Source organism: Aquarana catesbeiana, linkage group LG04, assembly GCF_042186555.1.
Source record: "Aquarana catesbeiana isolate 2022-GZ linkage group LG04, ASM4218655v1, whole genome shotgun sequence".
Classification (NCBI taxonomy): domain Eukaryota; kingdom Metazoa; phylum Chordata; class Amphibia; order Anura; family Ranidae; genus Aquarana; species Aquarana catesbeiana.
The window spans coordinates 310909811-310937001 of NC_133327.1; the positions used below are offsets into that span (position 1 = coordinate 310909811).

Sequence of the window (27191 nt, forward strand, 5' to 3'; positions counted from 1 at the left end):
GACCTACGTGCACTCGCAGGCCTACGTGCACCCGCAGGCCACTCGCAGACCTACGTGCACTCGCAGACCTACGTGCACTCGCAGACCTATGCGCACTCGCAGACCTACGTGCACCCGCAGGCCGCTTGCAGACCTACGTGCACCCGCAGACCTACGTGCACTTGCAGGCCACTCGCAGACCTACGTGCACTCGCAGACCTACGTGCACTCGCAGGCCACTCGCAGACCTATGTGCACTCGCAATACAAAAGTATACAGTACACAATTACTAACGATCCACACACACTACTCAGACAACACTCAGGTACTCACACTACACAGGTACTATGACCCCTGTTATAACCTCCTGTTTTAAACTCTGGTTTTAACTCACCACTTAGACCAGTTCCACTTGCACAGAGTTCCAACAGACTCACGCATGAGCAGGCTCACTATGAGTTCTACACAAGGTTATATAGGCCTCAAGCACCTGTGAGCAATTAACCACTCCCCTTAATTAGTAGTCTGAAGGAAGCAAAGAAAAAAAAAAAAGAGTCGTTTAAAAAGTGACAGAAAAAGGTGATTGAAAAGCTGCAAGGAAAAGCCCCAAAAATGTAACCCAGCAATCAAAAAGCAAGACTTGTTCACTCTCCACTCAAGGTCCCCCCTCTGGTTTTAACTCACCACTTAGACCAGTTCCACTTGGACAGAGTTCCAACAGACTCACAAATGAGCATTCCTTAAAAAAAAACAAAAAAAAAAAAAACAAAAAGGTATTTAGCTATACATTTAGGATAAAAAGAGCAGTTGTTGTCAAAGGGTAGTGGAGGGGATTTGGTATAATGATTACTTTGATGACTAAAGTTATGATTTAGAATGGATGTAAATCAGTTTTTTTTGGATAGAGTAGGTAAGTATTAAAACCGCTATTGTGTTATTATTCAAACGGTTTCCATTAACCTCCTGTCCTGGAAAAGAAAAATTAAATAAGAGGAGATCTCCCCAAAGAATTTCCATCTTAGACAGTTGTTTTTCGAACATTTAGCCCCACTGGAAGTTTTGCAATCGCACTGTACTTTGGTGACAGTTAGAACATTTTGGATTTCTCTTCACATTCAGTCTGGGGACAGTGCTTGCCAATATGAATCTTTCCAGTAGGGACACAAACAGCAAAGAAAAGTCTAACACTTCCCCACTATCCAAAACTACAAAAATATTTTGCCTTTATATACACCAAGTGTAGAAGTGGTTTTAACACTTAAAGAGGGAGTTCACCTAAAAAAAATTATTAAAAGCCAGCAGCTACAAATACTGGAGCTGCTGACTTTTAATAAATGGACACTTACCCATCCCAGGGTCCAGCGATGTCGGCAGCCGAAGCCGATGAATCGATCGGCTCCCGGCTGCTGGCACCGCCGTTCTCTGTGAGGGAATCAGTCGCGCTGAGCGTCCTAAGTGGTCCCCGCTATGTCCAGGGACCTGTGTGTTTCCCAGGAGACAGCAGGGGGGGGGGTGCGGGGGTATTAGACAGGTATCTGCACCCCCCTCCCCCCTGAAAGGTGCCAATTGTGGCACCAGAGGGGGGGAGGATTCAGATGAGCGGAAGCTCCACTTTTGAGTGGAACTCCGCTTTAAACCCCTTTCCTGGGCAAGCCAATTTTCAGCTTTCAGGGCTGTCATACTATGAATGACAATTGCCCGGTCATGCTTTACTGTACCCATATGAAATTTTTATAATTGTTTTTCACACAAATAGAGCTTTCTTTTGGTGGTATTTAATCACTACTGGGATTTTTATTTTTTTGCTAAACAAAAAAGACCAACAATAAAAAAAACAAAAAAAAAACTTTTTAAATGTTTGTTAAAATTTTTTGCAAACAGGTAATTTTTCTCCTTCATTGATGTGTGCTGATGAGGCTGCAATGATGGGCACTGATGGGCACTGATAGGCTGTACTGATAGGCACTGATAAGGCGGCACTGATGGGCAATGATGAGGCAGCACTGGTGGGCACTGATTACTGGCTCTGTTTACATCACGTGATCAGCTGTCATTGACTGACCCTTACTCCGATCTATGATCAGCCGAGTCTCATTAAATCACTGATCACAGAGCACTCAGGCAGCTCATGCACGGGAGGACGTACAGGACGCCCTCCCGGCAATTTAGGTCCACGCTGTAGCCATCTTTCAGCTATAGCGTGGGCATGAAGGGGTTAAAGCCAAAAACAAAAATGTAATACCTTGGAGCTTACCAATCATTAAATGTGGTTGCTGCATTAGTTTCCTTTTTATAGGATTTTATTCCTTTTTTTTTGCCTGGTGTTCTAGCTAGTTAACACTAGGGATGAGCCCGATGTTCCAGTCGAACGTAAGTTCGACTGGAAACATCGGGTGTTCGCCTGTTCGCCGATACTGAACAATATGTGGTGTTCGCGGCAAAATTGGAAAGCCGCCAGAACACCATTAAAGTCTACGGGACACTAACATGAAAAATCAAAAGTGCTCATTTTAAAGGCTTATTTGCAAGTTATTGTCATAAAAAGTGTTTGGGGACCTGGGTCCTGCCCCAGGGGACATGTATCAATGCAATTTTTTTTTTTAAAAACGGCCATTTTTTCGGAAGCAGTGATTTTTTAATGCTTACAGTGAAACAATAAAAATGAAATATTTCTTTAAATATCGTGCCTGGGGGGTGTCTATAGTATGCCTGTAAAGTGGCACATTTTTCCCGGGTTTAGAACAGTACCACAGCAAAATGAGATTTCTAAAGGAAAAATTGGCATTCAAAGCTGATCGCGGTTGTAATGAATTGTTGGGTCTCGGCAATATAGATAAAACTCATTGAAAAAAAGAGCATGGGTTCCCCCCCCCAGTCCATTACCAGGCCCTTTGGGTCTGGTATGAATATTAAGGGGAACCCCTAACCAAAATTTTTTAAAAAATTGCGTGGGGGTCCCCCTAAAATCCATACCAGGCCCTTCAGGTCTGATATGGAAATTAAGGGGAAGCCTGCGCCAAATTTAAAAAAATGGTGTAGCCCCCCCCCTAAAATCCATACCAGGCCCTTCAGGGCTGGTATGGATTTTAAGGGAAATCCTGCACCAAAATAAAAAAAAATGGCGTAGGGGTCCCCCCAAAATTCATACTAGACCCTTATCCGAGCAGGCAACCTGGCAGGCCGCAGAAAAAGAGGGGGGGACGAGAGCGCCCCCACTCCTGAACCGTACCAGGCCACATGCCCTCAACATGGGGAGGGTGCTTTGGGGTCTGACCCCAAAGCACCTTGTCCCCATCCCCACAACCCTTGCCCGGTGGTTGTGGGGGTATGCGGGCGGGGGGCTTATCGGGATCAGTTTTAAATGACAATTTTTCCTTTAGAAATGTAAATTTGCTGTGGTACTGTTCTAAACACGGGAAAAATGCGCCACTTCACAGGCATACTATAGACACCCCCCAGGCATGATATTTAATGGAATATTTCATTTTTATTGTTTCACTTTAAGCATTAAAAAAATCACTGCTCCCGAAAAAACGGCTGTTTAAAAAAAAAAAATTTGCATTGATACATGTCCCCTGGGGCAGGACACAGGTCTCCAAACACTTTTTGGGAAAATTACTAAAATCTGCAGCTACTGGTGAAAACAGACTTTGGGATGGTCCAGTGACACATGGAAAAAAAAAAAACAGACCAAGCTGTTCAGCAAAAGTAAAAAAAACAAAATTCCAGGGCGCAAGAACAGTAAGAGGTACAACTTCATTTCAAACCACCGCAAGCCCCTGAGCTGAAAATGTGCAGCCAGACCCACCAAACAGGATGGAAAGCAGCAGCATCTGTCAGCCTCCTCTCCTTATGCAGCAGACCCTAATGGAGATAGCAGGCACCACTACGCATTTCAGGGGCTGAAAAAGGGGGCAGGACCCCTGGAACAAGTAGTTTTAATTGTGCAGATATGCTTTGTGAAATAAAGTTGTACTTCTTACTGATCCTGTGCCCTGGAACTTTGTTTTTTCTCACTTTTGCTGGACACCCTGAACTTACTGACCAAAAAACAGTTACAAAGAAAACTAATACATGCCACATCTAAGAATTAGTAAGCTGGAATGTATAAAATGTTTGTTTTTTAGTTTAATGCTACTTTAAGGACTGGCACACATCCGAACCTTATTGAGTAGTTTTTACCTTCTTTGGCTGACATGAATGTACTAATCTGTATCTAATCTTCTACATAAGGGAGTTTACATTAGAAAGCTCTTAATTACAATGTTATGAGATCTGGTATATGTAATTGCCCCTGCTTTCACTGCATTGGTGCTAATTTTAGGAAGTATTTATTGAAACAATTAAATATTTTTCTGATGTCCCCTGATAAGTGTTCTTTTGTTTTCTAGATCAATAACAGCTTTGTAATGTATTCTCAGGTAAGTCTGCATAGAATGAAGATTTTCCTTAACACTTTGCTGTGGGGACTATGACTTTTTGTATTTCCCCTCAATTTTGGTCTTGGAGATGGTGCTCACTAGTATGAGAGATGAATCCCACCAGCAAGATCACAAACATCAAAGAAATGCCTAACCTATCCCTTCTATTCAAAATATCAAAAACGGCTGAGGTGTGAATTTATAGGTGTTTGCTAATAGCTGGGTCAGTTGCACCCATGCAGTGCAATGACAGGCTGTTGATGGTTGCAGCTATCCATGACTGTTCACACAGCCAGTGATTACCTCAGTGATAGTAGCTGGGCAAACTTTCTACAGGGTCAGTGGCCACAACTTTTGGCACACATTTATCAATTTCATAAATAATATTAAGACTGCCAAAACTTTTTAGACTAAGCTAAAGTACTTTTCAAGGGAGAAACATCCCTACTCCCTGTTTTAATACTTGTCAGCTTTAATAATAGTAATCACAGGATTTCCACTTCACACACAAACACCTTAGGATAAGCAATAGTTACATCTTGATCTGATAGAAAATGTCATTACACTCCTTAATTCACTCTGGACATAAAGCAAGTCTTCCATCCAGCTTCAACCCCAGTCCAAAAGTTCATTGTAGGATCTCCTGCCACAAAGTAGGATTTCCACTTCACACACACAAACATTTTATGAATGACAGTATTTACATCCCAATCTGATACAAAGGGGTTGATTACCTAAAACCTTAGCATGCAAAATCTGGTGCAGCTGTGCATGGTAGCCAATCAACTTCTAACTTCATCTTGTTCAATTAAGCTTTGACAATAAAACCTGGTATCTGATTGGTTTCTATACAGAGCTGCACCAGATTTTGCACTCTACAGTTTTAGTAAATCAACCCCATAATGTTATCACACTCCTTATTTCATTCTGGACATACGGCAAGTCTGTTCAATTGTTCAGACTGTTCAATTGTTCAGACAGTCAATTACTCTGGCTTTACCAGCCGCTAATAGTGGCTTCTAGTTGACAATGCAAAACAGGCTAAATATTCACTAGTAGTACATATTTTCTTTTTTTTTAACATGTTTTAATTTCAATATGATGATTACTTGGTCACACTCATATATTTGCAGTAACAGGTGTTTTTTGCTTGTGTATTTTTATGTATTTATTTGCGTTTTATGTTTGTGTTATTTGTTCATTCACTATATAACTTGAGGATTGTAACATTCAGATAAAGGTTTATTTAAGAAATGTATTTATCATTATTTCATCAGGCCTGCTTAATGCTCGTTAATGCACAAAAATGCAGTGTGTCCTAATTTTTACTTGCTGAATAACCTTTAGTGCTTAGGCAGGAACTGACCACATTAGGATAAATAGGAGTTGAGTGAACTGCTTCTTTATGCAGTAAAACACATGCACAATTCTCTATGTTCCAAATCTCATTACTGTTTTGCAAGGTTTTCCTTTTCATTGTGTTATTCATGTTAGCAAATCGTTTTAGCATAAGTTTAAAAAAGTATTCATACTTTTTTTATATTAATAGAGGCTTCTAATAAGTGTGACTGATGCCGTAATCTCTGAAACATACGGTGATATGAAATCTGAATTTACTGGTAAGTATGAAATGGACTGACTATTGTACTAGCTATTGACTATTGTACTTGCTATTCCTTAAAAAAATAAATAGCCATGATTAATTCATTTAGACAAGTTTGTTTTTCTCTATTTTTGTTAAATATTTTGAAATATCTACATTTTTCACCACATTGAAAGAATATACAGTATATGTTAATTTTTGCTGACACTTTATGGTGTGTAAATGTCTGTTTCTAACTGTAATAGCAAAAACGCAATGGTCAAATCATTATTGCAGTGTGCATACAAATTGCATTAATTATATCCTTATGATTTTTGTTAGTAAACTTTTTTAATGGAAGTGTTTGGAATATATTTGACAAGATGAGGCAACTATAAAGCCAGCACATTTTTTACTTACTGTAGATGGCCCTGTTAATTGAGCTTCAACAAAGTTGGGTTTTTGTAGTTTTGATTAGTGCTTTGCCTTGATATATTATTTTCTAAAACAATAATTTATTTTCAATAGTTTAATGAGTTTGCTACCAATACTAATGTCTGTCTTCATTATCATTTTATTTTGTCCACCAGATTCAGTTACATTTTTTTTTTTTTAGAAATGCCTAGGGCTTCTTTGATTGAAGAAATTGGAATACCACAATTCCTACAAAGCATGCCAGAGTTTAAAGATACCTGGATTTGGCTAGAGACTAATATAAGGTATCCTACACCGCAGTGCTGGGAAAAAGACTCTTTAGCACCCAAGACAAAGATGCAAAAGCACACCCCATCTTCCTCAGTTGAGGGGGGGGGGGGGCAGGTTGCAGGATGACAGGGGGTGGGGAGCTGGGTGCAAAGATGGTGGTGATACAGGTTGATAATAGAGAAGGGGCCTCGGGTAATGGAGACCAGGTTAGGAGGAGAATGGGATGAGCGAAGTGGGTTGCAGCATGATAGAAGAACGGTGGAAACTGTTGGAAGGGAATAATGGAGGTGAAAGGGAAAAGAGGGCAGTATTGCAGGAGGTGGGGATCACCTTCGGAGAGGGTAGAAGGTGGTAGGAAGCAGTAACTGAATGGTCACCATGCTATAAAAAATGCTGTGCAAGTGTGTGCACAAGTGTGTACATACCTTTAGAAGGGGCTCATAAATGTTCCACAAACAAGGTACATGCATGAATTATCTGTCATGCAAAACACAGTAGCAAACAGCTGTCATTTTCAAACTATAAGGTTATGATGTGTAAAGGTAAAACAACAGTAATAATAGCAGAACGTTTAGGGATATTTTGTATTGTGCACAAGATTCATACTCCCTTATTGCTCAGTGGAGTTTGATGAAGTTAACAACTTGAAGACAAAGAGAGATCTTACATGGGTGATTGAATATAGAAAACCCTGAGCAGCTATAAATATGTTAGTTCTCAATATATAACATTTCTATATATACATACTGCATGTGTGTGTGTATGTAACATTATATATATATATATATATATATATATATATATATATATATATATATATAATATGACAGATTCTAGGCTAAAATGATCCACAGGGTGGTAGATGGGAGGTATTTTTTCACCCAGAATGCAGTCTGAGATGGCTGTGGGCTCCAGAGAAGACTGGTGCTCTGGTGTGTTTGGATCCTAGTCCAAACCCATGAGCTCCGGAGTGTCAGATCCTAGTCCAAACCCACCTGAGTGAGCCCACCAGGAAGCTGTCACTATACTGGGCTAATCGTATGTGGCTGAGGCATTTCCTCTCCTGCAGTCACATGTATACATGGTCATTGCATACTTGTGGCTGCGGGCCAGGGAATGCCCTGGGTGCAGATGATTGGCTCAGTACAGACTAGGATCAGATCCCACCCAAGGTCATCGCTAGTGAGGAAACTAGATCAGTCTCCCTTTAAAATGATCATCCTAGGAAACCTCTGTTGAGCCTGAAGTTCAAGCTGCAGAAAACAATTGTGTGGTCCCGCAGCCTGGTCACACTGGCCACAAGTCTACCTGCCAGAATACTTGGCTTGTTGAAAGAAATAGGAATCCTCGGAGGAAGGGAGCTGTGCTACAGAAAACTGAAAAGAAAAACTCTGTGAATAGTGAACTGCAGTTTGTTTGCTGTGTAAGAGCATTTGCAAGGTTCACCGATCGAACTGGGAGTTGTCTAGAGTGAGGAAAAGCAGGACTGTTTTTTTTTTTATATACTAAAGCGAAACACCTTCTCTGTTTGCCTGGTATAGGAAAATAAAATTTTGGCCCAGATGCTTATTTATGTAGCAAGGTCCCAAGCCTCCTTTAATCTAATGAGATCCTCCAGGGCCAGGGATAGCTGACATCCTTCTGTATGTAGTGGGTTGTGGGGCATGGTGGGTGAAGAGTAGTTAAAGTTATGGCAATAGTCTTTAACAGTTCCTAACACAAAGCGTAACAGTTCTTTCACTTTCACTGCAATCGCTCCTTGTAGTTCTTCAGCCCACTGAGCTCCCGGTCTCTCACTAGACCCACTGATTCACTGCCACTAAATCTCTTGAGCTCCTCCAATCTTCACGGTGGTATCTTCCTCAAGCGTCACCCCCGCCTCTCTGCTAGGTCCCTAGCTTGGCACTCAAGATACCTCTCAAGTTTCACCCCACTGGCTTGCTCGGTCCCTGGCTTGACACACAAGGCTACTCTGCAAGCATCACCTCCGCTGGCTGGGTCCCTGGCTTGATACCCATGGAAGTTTCCCGATTCTTCACCGTCCCCAGTTGGTGAGAATGCTGCTCAGGTACTTGCTTCAGTTACTCACTGTGGTCCCTGGTAATTAGGTGGAGAGTCCCTTACTGGCGACAGCTTCCCCTCTACCTCCGACCATGACAGGTTCTCCGGCCGACAGAACCGCCATTTTTGGTTGGACTGCAAGCTGCAGTCCCAACCCTGCGCAGCTCTCTTGCTTCTGGATAGGCCCTCAGACAGCCTAGCAGCCAGATGTGCCCGGAATAGGCCCAAACTCTGGCCTAGTAGCCCGGGCAGTACAACACATGGCCACCCAAACAGCCATCCAGGTGGCACAGAACATAGATTACCTGACTCCACCCGAATATAAAGGATCTCCCTGCAGGCCAAAGGATTCAAGAAAACCCCTGCCCTTTGGCTGAGATACCCCATATACCCATAACCCGACCTTGTGTTGCCCTTCTCAAATCTAGTACCACCAAGTACCCGGCCACCTAGTGGTAGAAGAGAAAAGTGCAACAAGGCCAAACTTAGGGAGAAATCAATAGATCTCTAACAATCAACCAGGATAATTATTCCTGGCAAGTAAATTAGTGAGGAGCAACCCTGCCTAAACTCCAGGGTGCTACATTTAAAACTATGTTCTTGATGATTTAAAAACAATGGATCCCAACACTGGTGTCATTTCATTAACATTTGAACCAAAGAGGGACCACTTTTCTGTCTTCTGTTGAAAGAGTCAAAAAAAAAAGAGAAAGGAAGAAACTGCAACCTAAGTGTTTTATCTGCACCACAATACCCTATCTTTATACCAAAAAAATCTGTTTTTAAAATTCTTCCCAATAAAGTAGGTTTTCATATTCCCCAACTAAAAAAAACAGCAAAATCCATTTGCCATACAGCACATGCATAGGGCAGGTAAAACCAATTGGTTTCTGTTAAGAGAACTAAACCAATCAAAATTGCTTTAGAGAAAAGTATATTCATTCCTGTAGGCAGGTTGTCTGTTATACGTCCCAAAGATAAATGGTCTCTCCAAAGGAATGAATGTGATTGTTCTCTGCACTTGTACAAATGAAGTGAGGGATTACCCAGAGGGTTTGCAGCGATGGTCACGTGGCTTCAATTGGGCTATACAGAGTGGATCTTGAAGTAGCATAAACAGATGAATATGTTTGTATGTATATTGGGATGGGACAGGGGAACATAAAGGATAATCATGCAAAAGTGTAGTCATTCTTTAAGTACTACAGGAGCCCCCCTTCCTCCACAGAGGCACAAAACCTATACACAAACCAATTTTATGAAAGTCAGTATTTGTACAGACATATACCAGTACTGACATGTTGCCTATTTGGGTCTATTTCTCTGTCAATGTAAAAATGCAATAAGAAATAATAATGTTTTTTGCACAGGAGGGTATTTGGATGAGCAAAGCAGTGGCAGCTCTCCCTGTCAAATAAGAACATTTTCAAATGTATCATGCTTCACTGGTACCAAGAGCAATCTGCTGGTCCTTGCAAGCTATATATTTTCAAAGACCATATAAACATGCAAAATTTAAGCACAAAACAGAGTACATTGGATGGTGCAAATAAAATCACCTTTTAATGAATACAATGAATGAAATTGCACATGCAATAAAATGGCTTGCGTATCACCAGGGAGCAACACCTCCAATGGAAAACCAGGTTATACAAACCAATGCTAAGGACACTCTTGCTAGGCAGCCACCATCAGGAGTGTGTGAGCAGGGATGGTATCATCTGAGCACTGTAAAACTATGTTCTGATCACGTACTGTACATAGAAGTCCCCAAATGTGGCAGGGGGGACCAAACTTCAACCTTGGAGCAGTAGTGTAGCTATACTGCATGTTTCTGGGCCCATCTCCAAAAACATTAGCTTCCCCACTATCACCTTATGCTTCATTTTCCAACATCTTTGGGTCGTGTAAATGTGGGAAATGTAACTGCTGTGCATGTTATTTTATGGGGCACAAAAAACACTCTTTCAATAACAAGGGTAGATGTAAATTTATATACTACTCATCCACTTATGTCATCTATTGTTTGACATGACTTTGCAGTGAGTCTGCAGCACTTAGGCAGCACTGTAAAACCAGATTTGATGAATATAATTTTTACTATTTTATTGTGTTTTTTTTTTAAATTGTGGTCTCTATATAATTAGTACTACAGTACTAATTGGGTTACTCCAGTGATTCTATTTATACAGAATTTTTTGCACAACCTATTTCATTACCATGAATCTTCACTTTGATTTTATTGAGAACTTCTTTTATCATTTGGACCATGTGTGAATTCTGATGACACCTAGTGGTCAGTACATATTATTACATTTTTACATATTTACAGTATATACAGTGCATGTTCACATGGGTCATTATATACCCAGGGTTTATGTGTTTATTTTTATGTTTCATGCAACCTGTGTTTATATCTTATGTTTGTTTAAATTTTTTTTTATCATATTTCTCATATACCAGTGTATTTATAATGTATTATTCTGTCATTTTATATGTTTTTCATTTTTGTTTGTTCCACTTATTTGTTCATTTATACATATGTTCATTCTACAAGTCTTATTGCAAGCATGGGTTGCTTTTAATAGTATGTGTCTTTTTTACTTCTGTGCCCTGCTCAGCTAGGTGAGAACATGAGGAGAAGTTTCCAGCTCTCAGTTTCCCAGCTGCTGCTGGCCTTCCCTAAACTGCTGAGCTTTTTACAGCTCATTGTTTATATGCAGCCAGCTTTCCATGAACTGCACTGAAATTCCCTGACAGCCTCGTCCTGAGTCACATCTGGCTTAAGGTGTCCAGATGTCAGGCAGCTCCTTTGGGCACATAATGAGAATGCCCTCTCTTACTTTATTTAAAGGCTCTCTTAGTACCTTATCATTCACTCTTATGAAGTGCATGAGCTCCAAAACATGTTAAGTGGAAGTACTCTGCCCCAGGGTTGAAGTTTGTTCATGCCGCTACACTTTGGGGACTGCTAGGTATATGTTCACCCCATGGTTTTAGAGTGTTCACTGCAGACCTTACCATTCCTGCTCTCATCTCTCCTGATGCCAACATCCTGATATGCCCTGATCAAACCACTTTACTGCTCTGTTTTGTGCTTCTATCTCCCTGTCAAACAGTCTGTATTCTTTCGGTCAGAATAGTGGCACCAAGAATAGACTTGAGAAATAGCATCTAGGTCTCCTTGTAAGGCCACCTGCACATATAGAATAGTTACAGAAAACTGTTGATGTGTTTTCAAGAATACTAAAGCAATGTAAAGTAGTAATTCAGTACCATGTTTTTTCAACAGCTCGAGTTTATCAAGAAATCTTCAAGTAACTGTGCCAGACAAAAATACTACTTGGGTGGCCACTGCATTTGTTATGTCTGAGGGACTTGGGCTGGGGATTACTGATGTGCCTATTGAGGTAATGTTGAGTTTTCTTTACTTTTTGAGTAAGTTTGTAGGATCAGAATCATGTGGATACTTAACTATAGAGAGGTAGTAAAGTTGGGATTAATAAATAATGCACCTGGGCCAAAAGGCTTGAAAGGGTTTTGCAGCTCTGTAAAGTGCAGCTTTGTAAATATTATCAGTGGCGTCTCCAGCTTTCATATTTAGGGGGGGCACATGGGGGGACAGGGACAAAAGTAGGGGGGCAACTATAAAATGTAATTTTATATATATCCTGGGGCCCTTTACTAAGATCCTACAATGGCCCTTTCACATGTTGTGCAGTGAGCTCCCTTCCTACTGTATTGGGGCCCCATCAGGGTGGCAGAAAACAAGAGATATATGTCACCAGCATACCAAGAAAATATAAGGGTCCAAAGCAGTGGGAGAACTATCAGGGTTGCAAAGGTTGTCTTGCCACCGGGCCCTGGTGTTCTGCCACTGTGGGGTTCCCCAGCCTCCTCTTGCTGTCCTGCCCCTGCTATTGACAGCGCTGGTCTGGCATCTCTTGGAATTTACAGGCTGGTTCTCCTGTCCTAAGGACGGGAGAAGTCAGTCTGTTTTTTAGTAACTGAGAGTTCTGGTGGAGTCCTTCCTGCAACTCTTTTAGAATAATTAACAGAACCGCGCTAATGTGGAGATATCTTATATAATCGCAAGTAATCTATAACAAGTAGAATTATCATTAACAAAATATCTCATATATTGTGTCAAGATTGAAACAACACAATATATTCTAAACCCAAATATTAACAAAACACCATATGTGACCAAATAAATAGTTAATAAAAAATAGGTGAATATTGTGACTGTATTGTAAAAATCTATAAAGCAAATAAATCCTCAAAAAGTGATAAAAGAGATGAGTCCGTGACTAATAGTGACTTCAATGAAAACAGTCCTTAACATAAATGATTCCACCAGTAGTGATTGAAGGCTTAATTGGCAAACACCCCGTGAGAAGGATCCACCACCTATAATGATGTACGCTTACCAGAGGTAAGCTTTATTAAAGCTTATGTTAGAAATCCACTCTGCGGGGACACCACCATCGGTCTCAGCACAGGGGGAGGACAACCCGGAACTCTCCGTCCAAAGAAGCCAAAACTCAGCAGGAGGAACCCAGGGAAATGAAAGACACATCCTCCATAGTGTGAATCCGCATAAAAAATTTATTAAATAAAAGTAACACACTTACATGGAAGTATTGAATAAAACAGCGTGTATCGTATGACAGCCAGCCGGCCTGCATGCACCCGTTCACAGTGGGAAAGAAACGATGACGTCAGCGCGTCTGCCTTCCTGCAACTCGCTCTTCTCCCTGCCAATGAGGATGCAGGGGAAGGAGCAGATCGGGCGGCCGTGGTTGTGTGAGCGCTCGCATTATGCAGTGTCAGCGAGCAGAGGGAGGGGGGAGGAATCACCTGCAGGAGCTGACTGGGGACGCTCTCCCTCTTAGACATTGCCTTTTTGTAAAAAAAAAAAAAAAAACCTAGAGAAGTGCCTGGCTGGTAGAAATCTGGCTTACGCTCCGTGGTTGCCGCGGGAATATAGGGGGCTTTCCGAAACGACCTCCCCGCTGATGACTCAGGTGTTGTCAGTTTGGGACAAAACAAATTTACTGCTGAAATTAGCTCCCCCTGTGTCCCCGCTGGCACCGCTGGGTGGGTTCCAATGGTTCCCTCCAGGTGAACAGATGGCGTTTTTTGAGCCATGGTTAGATGATGGAAACGCTAGTTCATGAAGGACGGTAAGCTTATGAGCTATGAAAATCTACCAGTAGGATGCAAAGGCCCGCAACTCAATTTTTGGAGATACCGACAGTTGCACCACTTCTTTGGGAAACATATTCATACGATTAGGGACCCATCCACCCCCACTCCTTATGAACGTCTTTTCAGAGATAAAGAACCAGTTCCTCATATGGTGTCGGAACTGTACCAACTTTTAGGGGATGCGGCTCCCCAACTCAAGCCTACATACATTCGAAGGTGGGAAAATGACCTAGAGCACGAACTTACAGCTACACAATTGAACCATCTTTACTATATGACCCATTCATCCTCTGTAGACTCCCGAACCCAAGAAACGAATTTTAAAATAATGTCTCACTGGTACCGTGTGCCAGCAGACTTAGCCTGCCTTTACCCCACTATATCTGATCATTGTTGGCGGGGATGTGGACACAGGGGCACTCTTTTACATATATGGTGGAGCTGCCCTATAATCAAGCCCTTTTGGGAAGATGTTCAAGACCAGATAAAAACCATACTAGGGCTGGAGGTTCCTTTCTCTCCTGAGCACTTTCTATTGCATTTACCCGCATCCTCACTTAGACAATATAAACAAAGTGTGCTGCCCCACCTGCTAAATGCAGCCAGGCAGCTACTTCCAACCTACTGGAAGAAGTCCAGTATCCCTACTAGGGAACAGTGGATTGCAGGAGTAAATGCGATACGTGAGACTGAGGATTGGATAGCTACCTGTTGAGGTTCTCGGGAGAAATACTTAGCAATATGGACACCCTGGAATGATTTTTCCTCTGACCCATGCTGGGTCCCCTCCAGCTTAGATACAGCTTTATTAGAGTTAGCAGATCCCTCACTTAGAACCCGTAGACTAACAAACGCTAAGAGATAGAGAACCCAGAATTTGATGAGTTAATGTGGACTAGCTTTGATTGATGTGATGGATGCTCGTGTTGCGGTGCACCCGGCGTGGACATGGACGACGTATCCCTAGGGATCACAGGTATGCCTAGTTCGTTCCACCCCTCTCCCCCTCTCTCCACCCCCCCCCATTCTCTTTCTTTTCTTTTCCACTTATCTGGTTTATTTTATAACAGTAGAATGTTTTGTCGATTCTATGATGATGGACGAAGAGACTCTCATATGAGGCTACCCCCTGGGGTCGCAAGATTATAGTTGTTCTTGTCGGATAAACACACTGCTATCATTTGCTGGTCCCCCCGGCGGACGGGGGGCGGAGGGTGGTTTGATGGAGGCCTTTGAGCCCCCCCCTTCCGCCCCGCTCGTGGGCCGGGAGACCACTTATTTGATGTTCAGGCAAGGGTCTTAACTTCTCAGCTCAAGATCAATACACGCCCTATAAAGGGGACTCGGTGAGCTGACAGACTATAATACGGCTCCAGCCGTCTTAAAAATCCTAGAGGGTCTCCCCGTCCGATACACCTCGTTAGACTACTTCATATGAGGTTGGGAATCTTAGATCCTCTGACTATGTTTCTGTTTAAACAAATCTAGTAGTCCATGCTTTGTATAAACGACCCTGCGAGGTCGACACCACAATGTTCATTTTTCTTTTCTACTTTACAGACTACTGGATACGGTATATCTTGTTCTATGTTTTTTTTTGTTTTTTTTTTAATGTTATATAACAATAAAATAATGATTACAAAAAAAATTAATATACAGTATATCTTATTATTGACAATTTTTAAACAATACTTGAGATTATAAGACAGTCACAGTGAATACACCCAATTTTTAAAACAAATTAGGATGCCAGTTACAGTGTGGAAAAATAATATCCACCATCTTCCCTGTTTATTCAATACAAATAAAGGAGAAGGTGGATGCCCTTATGCTGGCCATATACCTAACAATCCATCTAATGTTGGTCCTGGCACGAAATCAAATCAAATTAAAACAAATTGATATTTTATTTGTAAGCTGAATGATTATTTTATTACATGAGTTGTCAGCATTACTTTGTTAAAGCTGAACTTCTGGCATATTAAAACACAAATTCAAGCATGTCAGCTTTTGATTTGTAAAAGCTAATACACCTTAAGTGCCTGATTTTGACTTGATTTCCTGCATTTGTCTGTACAGCATAGCTCAGACTGGGAAGTGGAAAAACAGCACAAGGAGCTGTTTTACAGTGCTCATGTGCTAACAAGAAACATGCCAACAGGATGAGAGCAGAGTGACAGAGATGAGCTCATTAGTCCGCTTCTACTTTATTGTCTTGTCACAGGCTGGGGGAGGGACAAGTGATATTTAACTACAGTACAGGAACGTCTGATTCCTAGGCTCTGCTGTCTGGCAAGGATGTGCAAATCTTGAGAGTAAATGGACAGAAATTCAAATCATTTGGCAGGCAAAACAGCTCTCTTGTATGAATTTCAATTGCTGTTTGCCCAGGGCTCAGCTTTAATTAACTCTGATGCTTAAAAAAGATTTACATCCAAAACATATGTTTTAGTTGTATATAGACTGAATTATTTGTTGGCTTCTTAAATCAGCTAAAAATGTTCCCCAATTCTACTATTTTTGGCAAAAAGTATTGTTTTTCCCGTTGCATTTTCCATAGTATAAATTCAGGCTGGGTTTCTACTTAGCCAGCAATGACTATAATCTTGGGCAGCACACCTATGTATCATGATGCTGCCAGTCAGTGACACTTTACTGTGTACAACAAAAAGTTGAGATTACTATGCCATTGCCATCTGGTTGAATCCTCATTGTTTTTGCCACTGCACAGTTTATGCAATTTTCATGATAGTGTACTGTGTACTTATACTGTTCATCCACTCTGGGCTCTTACACCTAGAAATGAGCTACTAGCAAACTAAAGCCTTGTGCATATGATCGGATTTTTGGTAGGGAATTGTATGATGACAGACTGTTGGCCTAAAATCTAACCGTTAGTACGCTCCATCAGACAACTGTTGTCCAATACAAATCTGTCACACAAAAGTTGAAAGTACAAACACACATGTTCGGAATCAATGCTCACCAAACACGAAATTAGCAGAAAGTGCCCAAAGGGTGGCACTCAAGAGCTGAAATTCCTCGTAGTACGTCACTACGTTTGTTGGCCGACAATTGTGTACCATGTGTATGCAAGACAAGTTTCTGGCACACGCCCTTTGGACAAAAGTCTGACGCTTTGTTGGCACGCAATCCGATCCTGGAGCCTGGTACACACGATCCAGTTGTTGGCAGGGGATTGTCTGTTGGCAGATTGTTGTCCTAAAATGTGACCGTTAGTACGCTCCTTTTGACAATTGTTGTCCAACTTTCTGCCAACAAATGAATTGGATGACATGCTAGTAAATTTTCGGCAGACAACGGTTGGTTGTCAGGTTTTCTTATGGTCAGTACACAATTCTGTCACACAAAAGTTGAAAGTACAAACACGCATGCTCGGAATCAATGCTCACCAAACACGAAATTAGCAGAAGGGGGCCCAAAGTGTGGCGCTCAAGAGCTGAAATTCCTCGTAGTACATCACTACGCTCAAGTTTGTTGCACGAAAATTGTGTACCATTAGTATGCAAGACAAGATATAGGCACACGCCCCTAAAGACAAAAATCTGACGCTCGGTTGGCCAACAATTGGATCGTGTGTATGAGGCTTAAATCAACACATTACCTTTTAGTTTCTTCTAGCCTTAGCTACAGACACTGAGTGGGAAAACTTTGATATTTTATGAGTTATTATAATTATTGACCATTTCATTGGATACCAAGGCTAACCATTCAACTGTGGGTGGCAAAAGGAAGTGGACCTAGGAGGATGGGAGGTATAAAGTTGGTCACACACTGATCCAAATTTGGCCAGTTCAGCAGGGACCAGCTAAATCTTGAACAGTGTGTGAGTCGCCCCTCCTTGACGTTGATCGTTCAATTGAATTCTGCTGATGTGACATGTTGGGAATTTTTTTCATGATCAGTGGCTGCAGCTGTCAGAGCACAATGTCCCAGTGGGGGTGGATTCCTCTATCCACCTTGTTTGTGTGAATGAGAAATTCTGTTCGCTGAAAAAACAAAAAACACTAATTTATAACCAGCTTTACTCTGCAACTGTATAATTGCTAAAATGCGCAGGGGAGATAAACCTTTAAGCTGCAGAAAGTTTATAGACCTGAGAACTCAGGTGCCGAGACCTTGCCTCAGGGGCCCCATGAACCAGCGATTCAAACAACCAGCATTTATCCAAAACTGAAATGTCTGCACTGAGTGGAGTTGCCATGCTAAAAATGTTTTATATTCTTACCATTTTTTATGTATTGTCATCTGTACTTCATGCAAATAAGCTATAGGTTTTCTGTTTATTTTTTTATGCTGAAGCAATATTTTAATTATATATTTTTTTTTATTTTTTTTTTTTACCTAGCTGTCTGTTATGAAACCTCTTATCATGACACTTAATATGCCAAATATGTTAACAAGAGGCGAAGAGTTTATCCTGGAAGTAATGTTGTCAAATTCCTTAACAGAAGATGTGCAGGTTTGTTTTTATTTTTATTTTGTGGCATTGTTTTGACATTTGTGACAAGTTCCTTTTTAGCTATGCTAATACAGGGACATATTAAATATGAAGTATATTAACCCAATTTATTAATGTGTTTCAGGTTGTAATTGCACTGGCATCTGGCAATTCATTTGACATAATTGTAGCCAATAATACCACAGGCTTTGTAGCAGGACAGCGCAATGTGACCATCCTCAAAGGGAATGGAACTATTGTTTTCTTTCCTATAAAGCCAAAAGTACTGGGCAATATTACAATAACTGTTACAGCAACTTCAAAAGCAGCAACTGTTACTTTGACCAGATCTTTTGTAGTAAGGGTAAGTCATAATCCTGGTATTAAAAAGAACCTTGAATACCTTTGAATATAGGTTATACGACTTTATATATTGTACACTATGTGGCTGATATGCTTGGTCTTGCATTGTAATAAAAACGTATCATTGAGACTTCTATTAATACCCATCGTTGTTACCTATAATACGGGAACAAACATAAATTGTCTTCCTCTGATCCAAGATTCTCTCTTATTTACAGTTTGACCCTGATAATGATACTTAAATACCAAATTCCCTTGTTAAGTGCTATCCTTAAAAGAAAGTGCTGCACTTCCCTATCGGGGCAGTAGTGCCACAGAGTGCGTACCTGTTTTTGATGGACTTCTACCAATCTGCAATATAATGAACTGATAAGTGGTTCTTTGGACCTTTATCATACTAGTTTACTATTATCCTGGGAAAAGTAAACATTTCTGCCATTTATTCTATTGGTCTATTAGATCTTCCATTAGTCACTCATCTATAGATAGATATATAGGAGCTGACTTTACTGACTTTAAAAATGTACACTTTGGAACTGTCATCATCATTATTCTGGCTTCACTACCTAAAAAGTTATTGACCTAGAACATGCATTTAGCCAACCAAGTCTGAAATGTCTGGATTCCTATCCTGTATCCTTGTTACAAGTGAAAAATTGACTGGCAAGTGAAGCTGGATATACAGCCCTGGAGCCTGCCACATTAAAAAACTATATCACCAATGGTAGCATAATATTTCTGTATTCATGTTTCCTTTAGGGCACCTTCACAGCAGTCTGTTCTGTACAGTCCGTTTACACCTGCCAGTCTATAGGGGTGAATAGTCCGAACAGGTCTAACTCAAAAACTGACCTGATTAAGATCCTTTGTGTGAAAGGAACTTAATGGTTGTGGATTAAAAATATTCAACCCTTCCGCTCTACAGTGTAAAAAAAAAAAAAAAAAAAAATTTAAAACAGTGATACAACACAACCAGATGCTATACTATAATCACCCCCCAAAAATGTGAAACTGTATGCAGACAGTGGGAACCCAAAATCCCCAACAGGTACAGAACTAGTAATCAGTGAAAACTGTGTGCACTCATCTATCAACAATTAAACACAAAATGCAAAAAATATTTTGGTGTTAAACCAAAAATTAAATAATATAGAAATGCAAAAAAACATAAAAAACATGTGTTCATATAAATAACAAAATATTTCAACAGTCCCAATAAAAGTTCTGTAAAACTGTGTATATCAAGAAACATGTCCCAGATCGCAAAAAACACCCAGTGAATCTTCAATCCAATCAGACTTTTTCTCCAACAGTATTCCTTTCACCACACTTAAGGAAGTGCACTCACCTGAAGTGCATGCCTATCCTATTGCAGATTAGGCAAACATAGCTTTTACAGCCTGAAGCCTGGTACACACTAATTGTTTTTTTTTTTTTCGTTCAACCCAGCGGGTTGAGTGAAAAAAAAAATGACAGCTCCGGTTGGAGCCACTGTATCAACGATCCGACATTAGTACAGCAATCTCCCCCTTTGAGCTGTTGTGTTCTGACAAGGGATGGCCCTCCGCCAGAACACTCCAGTCAACTCTCTCAGCCATTGGCCAGTCGGGAGCCGGTCAGCTGCTGGTTTTCCAGCATGCTCGTCCGACTGTCAGACCTGTTAACATACACACGGGCCAAATTTCGGACATTTTTTTTTTTTAAACAACCAATATCTCCCAACATTCGGTCCGTCCCACTTGATTAGCGTCTGGGGAAATAATCCTCCGCTAACCGCAGTAGTTCCACAAATCCAAGGATAGGTAGGTGAAAATCATAGGAAAAAACTCAAATGCTGATATTTACCTATTGGTAAGCCTATAATAAGGCTTACCTATATGTAGTGTAAATATCTCCTAAACATGTACCGTTTTGGAGATATTTACATTAAATACAGCCAGTGACATCACTGGCGCATGCGCTCTGAAGTAACAGCCACTGGTGCCGTTCCTTCCGAGCCCTGACAGGAAGGAGCAGGGCTGACATCGTGATACTGGAACAGCTTTGTTTTAAGGTAAGTTTTAAATAATGTGCTAGTATGCGATGCATACTTGCACATTATGACTTTACCTTGCAGGAAGAAAAAAAAAATTCCAGTCGTATACAACCGCTTTAAAAACATCTGTTATGTGCAATCATGTTTACATTGCCTCCTGAAATAATGCTTCCTTTTTTATATATTTTATTTTTCAAAGGCTGAAGGTGTGAAGAATTATTATTCAGAAGCTACACTTTTTGATGTTCGTGGTAGTGCCAATGCACCTAGTACAGTATCAAAGAACTTTTCATTTGCTTTCCCCAGTGATTTGGTACAAGGTAGTGAAGAAGCATTTATCACAGTAGCTGGTAAGAATTCCTTGTTTTTTCGATTCATCAAATAATTTTAAAATGTCTGCTGCTTTTAGTAGCTGACTGCATAAACAGTTGTTTCATTTCGTGAATTTGCTCCCTTTATGAAAAATTTTGCACATCTGTCACATAGTTCAGACTGTCTTATGTTATTAGGAAAAGAGCAGGTAAATGACCATATTTATTTCCCACCATTTTACTAGGTAGGCATCTCTGTGGAGGTTCTGTGTTTTACATGTTTCGGCAATAGTAAAACACTGATCTTCAGCTACTCCAATATTGGCCCCTGAGGACTGAGGAAGCCCAAAAGACAAATTGAAAAGACAAGAACAGAGGGTGCAACAGCCTTGCACATTACCTTTGTGATGCCATGTCCTGCATGACCTTGGTCCACTGTGCGAGTTCCAACCACAAGAAGACACTCAAAATGTTGATGTGTTTTAGAGTGGAGGGGGGGGCTCTTCCTCAGATCTTAGTCCTGCACAGTCTGCCATTTATTTTTATAAAAATATACCCATTTATATAAACTCTTCCCACTCGTAGGTGGGTGGTATAACACTAATCATGTGACCCCAAACAAGGTATATGCAAACAAACAGTAATTTATCCTAACCAAAACACATTAAGACCAACTCTGACACTAACATTGACACTGGTCCTAACGCCGACACTTACACTAATTCTAACCTAGATCAAGCCCTAATCTAGTTAATCTATCTTTATTTTTAGTTTTTTTACAGACTTCCCTCTAGCAAGCAGAAACATATGCAATGTGCCTTTTTCCCTTGCAAAGGAGAAACAATACAGGGGCTGGTCCATTCATTGGTTCTTTTTGGCTCCCAATCACTGGGCCTCATTCACACTTGCTAATGGGGCCCTTTGCGATTACAAGCAGGAGACTCAGCCAGGTTCCCTGCAATTAGCTGCTGGTGCGAAGCCCCATTCAAAGCTAGAGGAGGTTAACAACACAAGCAGCTTTTTGTGGTGTTTGCATATAATAGGTGGTTCAGTGATAACTTGCAGATAATCACCTCTGGACACAGACCTTTCAAAATCATGGTTATGATGTTTACAGTTATCTACACCTTGTTTGTTTAGCCATATCCTCATTTGATTGCACAAATGAGGATATCTGTGTCAAGCCAGCTTGGCTTGACACAGATGAAAGGAGCCAATCTGTATGTTGCTTTTATTACTCACTGTGCATTATATAGAAACTGAAATTGGGACTGAGATAATACTGGTATTAATCCAAATATTTGCTTGTGTTTCAACAGGAGATCTTCTTGGACCTTCAATAAACGGTCTTGACAAACTTATAACTATGCCATACGGCTGTGGAGAACAAAACATGATTGTTTTTGCACCAAATATATATATTCTTCTGTACTTAATAGCAACTAATCAAATCAATGAAAATATAAGGGAAAAATCTATAAAGTTCTTGGAACAAGGTAATATGACAATTGGTAATTATAACGTAAAAAAAGTAAAACAAAGTAAAAGTTTGAAGTATGCTGTGAATACAACAGTCATTCTCTGTTTGGGTTATTGCTAATGGTGCCCAGTCTCTTCTGTCACCCAACACTTTAAGAAAATAGAGATTCTGTGTAGTAAAACCTGTCAAAAATCTAGGAAAATTAAACTGTGTATATGATAAAAAAAAAACTTAACGTTTTTCCTCAGTAGTATTAAAGTGGAGAGGAAAGTCAGCAATACTTACCTCTTCTTTTATTGTCCAATGTCCCTCGTATGGCACAGGCTTCTTCCAGCTTCCATGTAAAAGCAAATGTGTCCCTTCCCCTTTCCCGCTGCTACACCAGCCAGCGTGGTTCCAGGGCACTCTCCCTCCTCTGGGGAGCCTGAGCCATGGATAATGCTGTCAGAATGGAGAGCAGAAGCAGACCAGAGAACATTTGCTCTCAGATCTGCTCTTGATCACTGAATCTGAAAGAGCTCAGCTAAGTTTTAGAGCTGTCAAAATCCTGTCTGAAATGCTGGGTGCAACGCAGATCAAGCACAGCCCTGATTACATGTGTAATATTGTATTAACTTCAGATAAAACCAGGGCCAGGATGCCACATTCCTTGGATGTAAAGAAATGAAGTGTATGGCTGTGCTTTAACTATAAACTGATGACCTGTGAAGGCTTTTAAAGTATCACCTATTGATAGTTCTGGATACTGTATTTACTGGTGTTCACCATTTCACAGGCACATAGTTTTAAGGCTTGATATATTTGGTATCAATTACTCAGTGCAACCAAATCTGTCTATCTTACAAAAAATGGGTTTTATGTTATGTTTGTGTGCATTTTTGTATTTTTTTTTATACTGAAAATATACTAAACAGTTGCACAAATATCGTGTGGCAAATAGTAATTTTTTACCACAAATACAGTGTTTAACATGAAAATGAGAAGACGTGGTCAAATATACATGCTGAGATCTGCTTGGATTGTAGTTTATAAAATGTATTATATATACAGTATACATTTATTGGTTTATGGGGGATTCTACAGTCCCAGGCTACTGATGTTTGCATAATCTTTTGAAATAAGCACCTTTTATTTGCCCTAATACTAATACCACTTTGTATTCCTACACATTCAGGTTACCAGAGGGAGTTACTTTATCTCCACTCTGATGGTTCTTTTAGTGCCTTTGGAAATTCTGATACGTTTGGAAGTACCTGGTAAGCAAATTGCATATTAATGTTGGTCACAAATTGACAAATCAAATAACATGGAAACCATATGTAGCCTACCCCCACAGGGGCTGCTCAGGGCTGTCTTTAGCGCAGGGCAAATTTGGCAGCTGCCCAGGGCCCAATCACTGTTTGGGGGTCCAAAGCAGCTGCCAATTGAGCCCACACTGCTCCCCGCCGGAGTTCTGCCACTTGATGCAGAGGTAATGATGTGCAGTAACCTCTAGCAACCAATCAGTGAGCAGTAATAATCTGCTATAATCTCTAGCAACCAGTCAGTGAGCAATAATGATGTGCAGTAACCTCTAGCAACCAATCAGTTAGCAGTAATGATGTGCAGTAACCTATAGCAGTCAATCAGTGAGCGGTAATGATGCACAGTAACCTCTAGCAACCAATCGGTGAGCGGTAAGGATTTCCAGTAACATCTAGCAACCAATCAGCAAGCAGAGATAATGTGTTTTAGCTTCTAGCAACCAGTCAGTGAGTGGCAATGATATGCTGCAAGCTCTGGCAACCAATCGCAATTGCTGCCTGATCTGCTGCAGTAAACTGATTTTGAGTCTAGCTGCTATTTAATGTATATCTCAGAATTGGGGGGGGGGGGGCTAAGAAAATGTTTGCCCAGGGTCCAATCAATATTAAAGACCTGGGGCTGCTGATGACTGAATCTCCTGTCCCTGCACAGCCAGGCAACAAGCATTTTCCACTCGCATCCAGACACAAGGAACAGTCTTTGAGTTTGGTTTTGTTGTTTTATTAGGAGTGATAATTTGGATGGGGTAGAGGGGTTATGGGATGCCCAACTTGACTGAAACAATGGATGGATAGAACTTCCTTCCTATGTACAAAATCCTGGACTTTTCTCCCTCCTGGCCTCCAATAGTCCTTAATGATCAAAAGCAAAAAGTCCCCTGAGGACTAGGAGCTCTCAGCCCCTAGAAAATAGCACAATATGTTGTAAGCTGCATTTAGGATTTTCCCCTCTTCTCTACAGAACTTCTCCCAGCTCTACTGCCTACAGGAACTGCCAGCCCTTCTGGCTGCTTGTCCACCAGCCCACCTGGCTGCTCTGAAATCTCCTAGGGCAAGGGATAGGAAGGGTTAAGCACAGTGCTGTCCTCCTGAAAGGCTTGCTACATGTGGCAGTCTCTCCTGTTGTGAATGCTTGGGTGTGCTGATGTACTCACTCAGTTCCCTTTGCTCCCTGATGCTCCTTAGGCCAGATTCCTTTCCAAACCAAACTGCTGCTAGGATCTTCCCAAGCCAACCAGAGCCCGGCCTGGAGGCAGAGCCCCCCCCCCCTCCCAAGACCCAGGGGTCCCTCCTAGGTCACCAACAGACTCCTCAGCACTCCATGTCCCACCCGACTCCCCTGGTGGCATGACTACCCCATATTTAAGGGCTGATTCAGCCACCCTGCTAGGACATCCTGCCTGGGGATTGGTATGCAAGTATGCAGAACAGCCTCTGCTCACTAACGTTCAAAAGTTTCTCCAAACTTCTAGATCCAAGGGGAGGTGCCAGAGACCTGCCTCTGAGAAGCCATCCAGCCTGACATGCAGTAACCCTGACCCAATTTGTAACTCACAAACTAACCATGAGTCATAACATAAATTTGCCTGCAGTAACACTAATAGCACACTAGAGGGTACTACACATACAAACCTAAATCAGAATTAAACTCTTATAAAAGAATGTTTAATTTTGTAGAGCTCTGTAAGTAAAATTGGATTACACTATTAACAAAAGTAAAGTTTTCCCATTCTTAAGATGGCCATAAACTAGTGGGATTTTGTTGAAAATTTTTCATTTTAGAAAATCTGTTAGATTTTCTAATCATTAGTTGGGTCAAATCTACAATCATTTTCATCAGCAGTGACAAAAAAATTAAAAGGAGCCGAATGGAAATTTTCTTGAACAAATGAATTTCTAACAGTAATGCCCCATATGCATGATCAGAAATTCTGCCAGCAAAAGTCGGATGTGAGATTTTGGTCAGAAATTCTGACCGTGTGCATGCTCCATCAGACTTTTGCTGGCATAATTCCAGCCAGCAACATATTGAGAGCAGGTTCTCTATTTTTTGGTCGGAAAAAGTTCCTATCCGAAAATGCATTTGTCTGTATGCAATTCGGAAGCGCAAAAAACACGAATGCTCAGAAACAAATCAACGCATGCTCGGAAGCATTGAACTTTATTTTCCTGGCTCCTCGTAGTGTTGTACGTCACCGCGTTCTTGACGGTCGAAAGTTCAGAGAATTTTTGTGTGACCGTGTGTATGCAAGGCAAGCTTGAGCGGATTTCCGTCGGAAAAACCATCCAAGTTTTTTCTGACGGAATTTCTGATCGTGTGTATGGGGCATAAGTGTGATTTTTCATTGGGAAAATGACATTTATTCTAAAATCGAATGTTAAATGCAAACAAGATTATAAAGTACTTTCAAATGACATGCACAAAGTCATTGACTATATTAAATCATTCTGCACAGACATTTGTTCGAGAATCTGCTAGTTTATGGCCAGCTTTAGTTTTCATGACTGACCTAGAGAGAATTATTTACACAATAGGATTTCAAGAAAAGGAGAGTACACAGGTCAATACCCAGTAATTACATTCCATTGGTACAGAAACAGTGATACATAATTTACAAGTTGAATATATTATTATAAAGTGCCTATATAATTGTTTCATAAGTTTCACAGGGAGCATTCCGCCCCAGTTCACACAGGGGCGGCACGTCTTGCAGGTTGCCTCACCGAGGCGACCTGCACACGACTTCCACGGCGACTTGCAAAACGACTTCTGTATAGAAGTCTATGCAAGTCGCCTCAAGTCGCCCCCAAAGTAGTACAGGAACCTTTTTCTAAGTCGGAGCGACTTGCGTCGCTCCTATTAGAACGGTTACATTGTACAGAACGGGAGGCGACTTGTCAGGCGGCTAGGTTGCCTGACAAGTCGCCCCTGTGTGAACCGGCACTCCCAGTTATTGGTACCATTTTAAGGTGTAAGAGCATTGTTTGAATTATTTTTCTCAACAAAAATAGAGCTTCACAAAATCCTTGTTTTGGTAAAATGGAAAGAAAGGAAGATCTGTGCTAAGATTTGTCTATATTTTTCAAATTATTATTTATTTTTAATCTCTGTTCAGGTTTTCTATGCTTTTTAAAATATTTCAAAATTCAAGATCTCTAGTGGTCCATTCATATCAAGTGCAATGCCAATGCAAGACAAGGCAAAAAGCCTTTTTCCCCATCATGTCAGTTTATGCTACTGTGCATACTGCATACAGCATACTTTTTACTAGCACAG

At 40.9% G+C, this 27191-nt stretch overlaps 1 protein-coding gene across 1 annotated transcript in view; it reads left to right on the forward strand.

The window, feature by feature from the left end:
• Positions 1–27191, forward strand: part of LOC141140044 (CD109 antigen-like) — a 138159-nt gene that overhangs the window by 85518 nt on the left and 25450 nt on the right. The window contains exons 16-24 of the mRNA XM_073626806.1: positions 4371–4400; positions 5950–6019; positions 6599–6701; positions 12041–12158; positions 18329–18442; positions 18567–18785; positions 21019–21169; positions 22450–22626; positions 23785–23866. Of these exons, the coding sequence (XP_073482907.1) occupies positions 4371–4400; positions 5950–6019; positions 6599–6701; positions 12041–12158; positions 18329–18442; positions 18567–18785; positions 21019–21169; positions 22450–22626; positions 23785–23866 (1064 nt within the window). The remainder of the gene's footprint in view (positions 1–4370; positions 4401–5949; positions 6020–6598; positions 6702–12040; positions 12159–18328; positions 18443–18566; positions 18786–21018; positions 21170–22449; positions 22627–23784; positions 23867–27191) is intronic.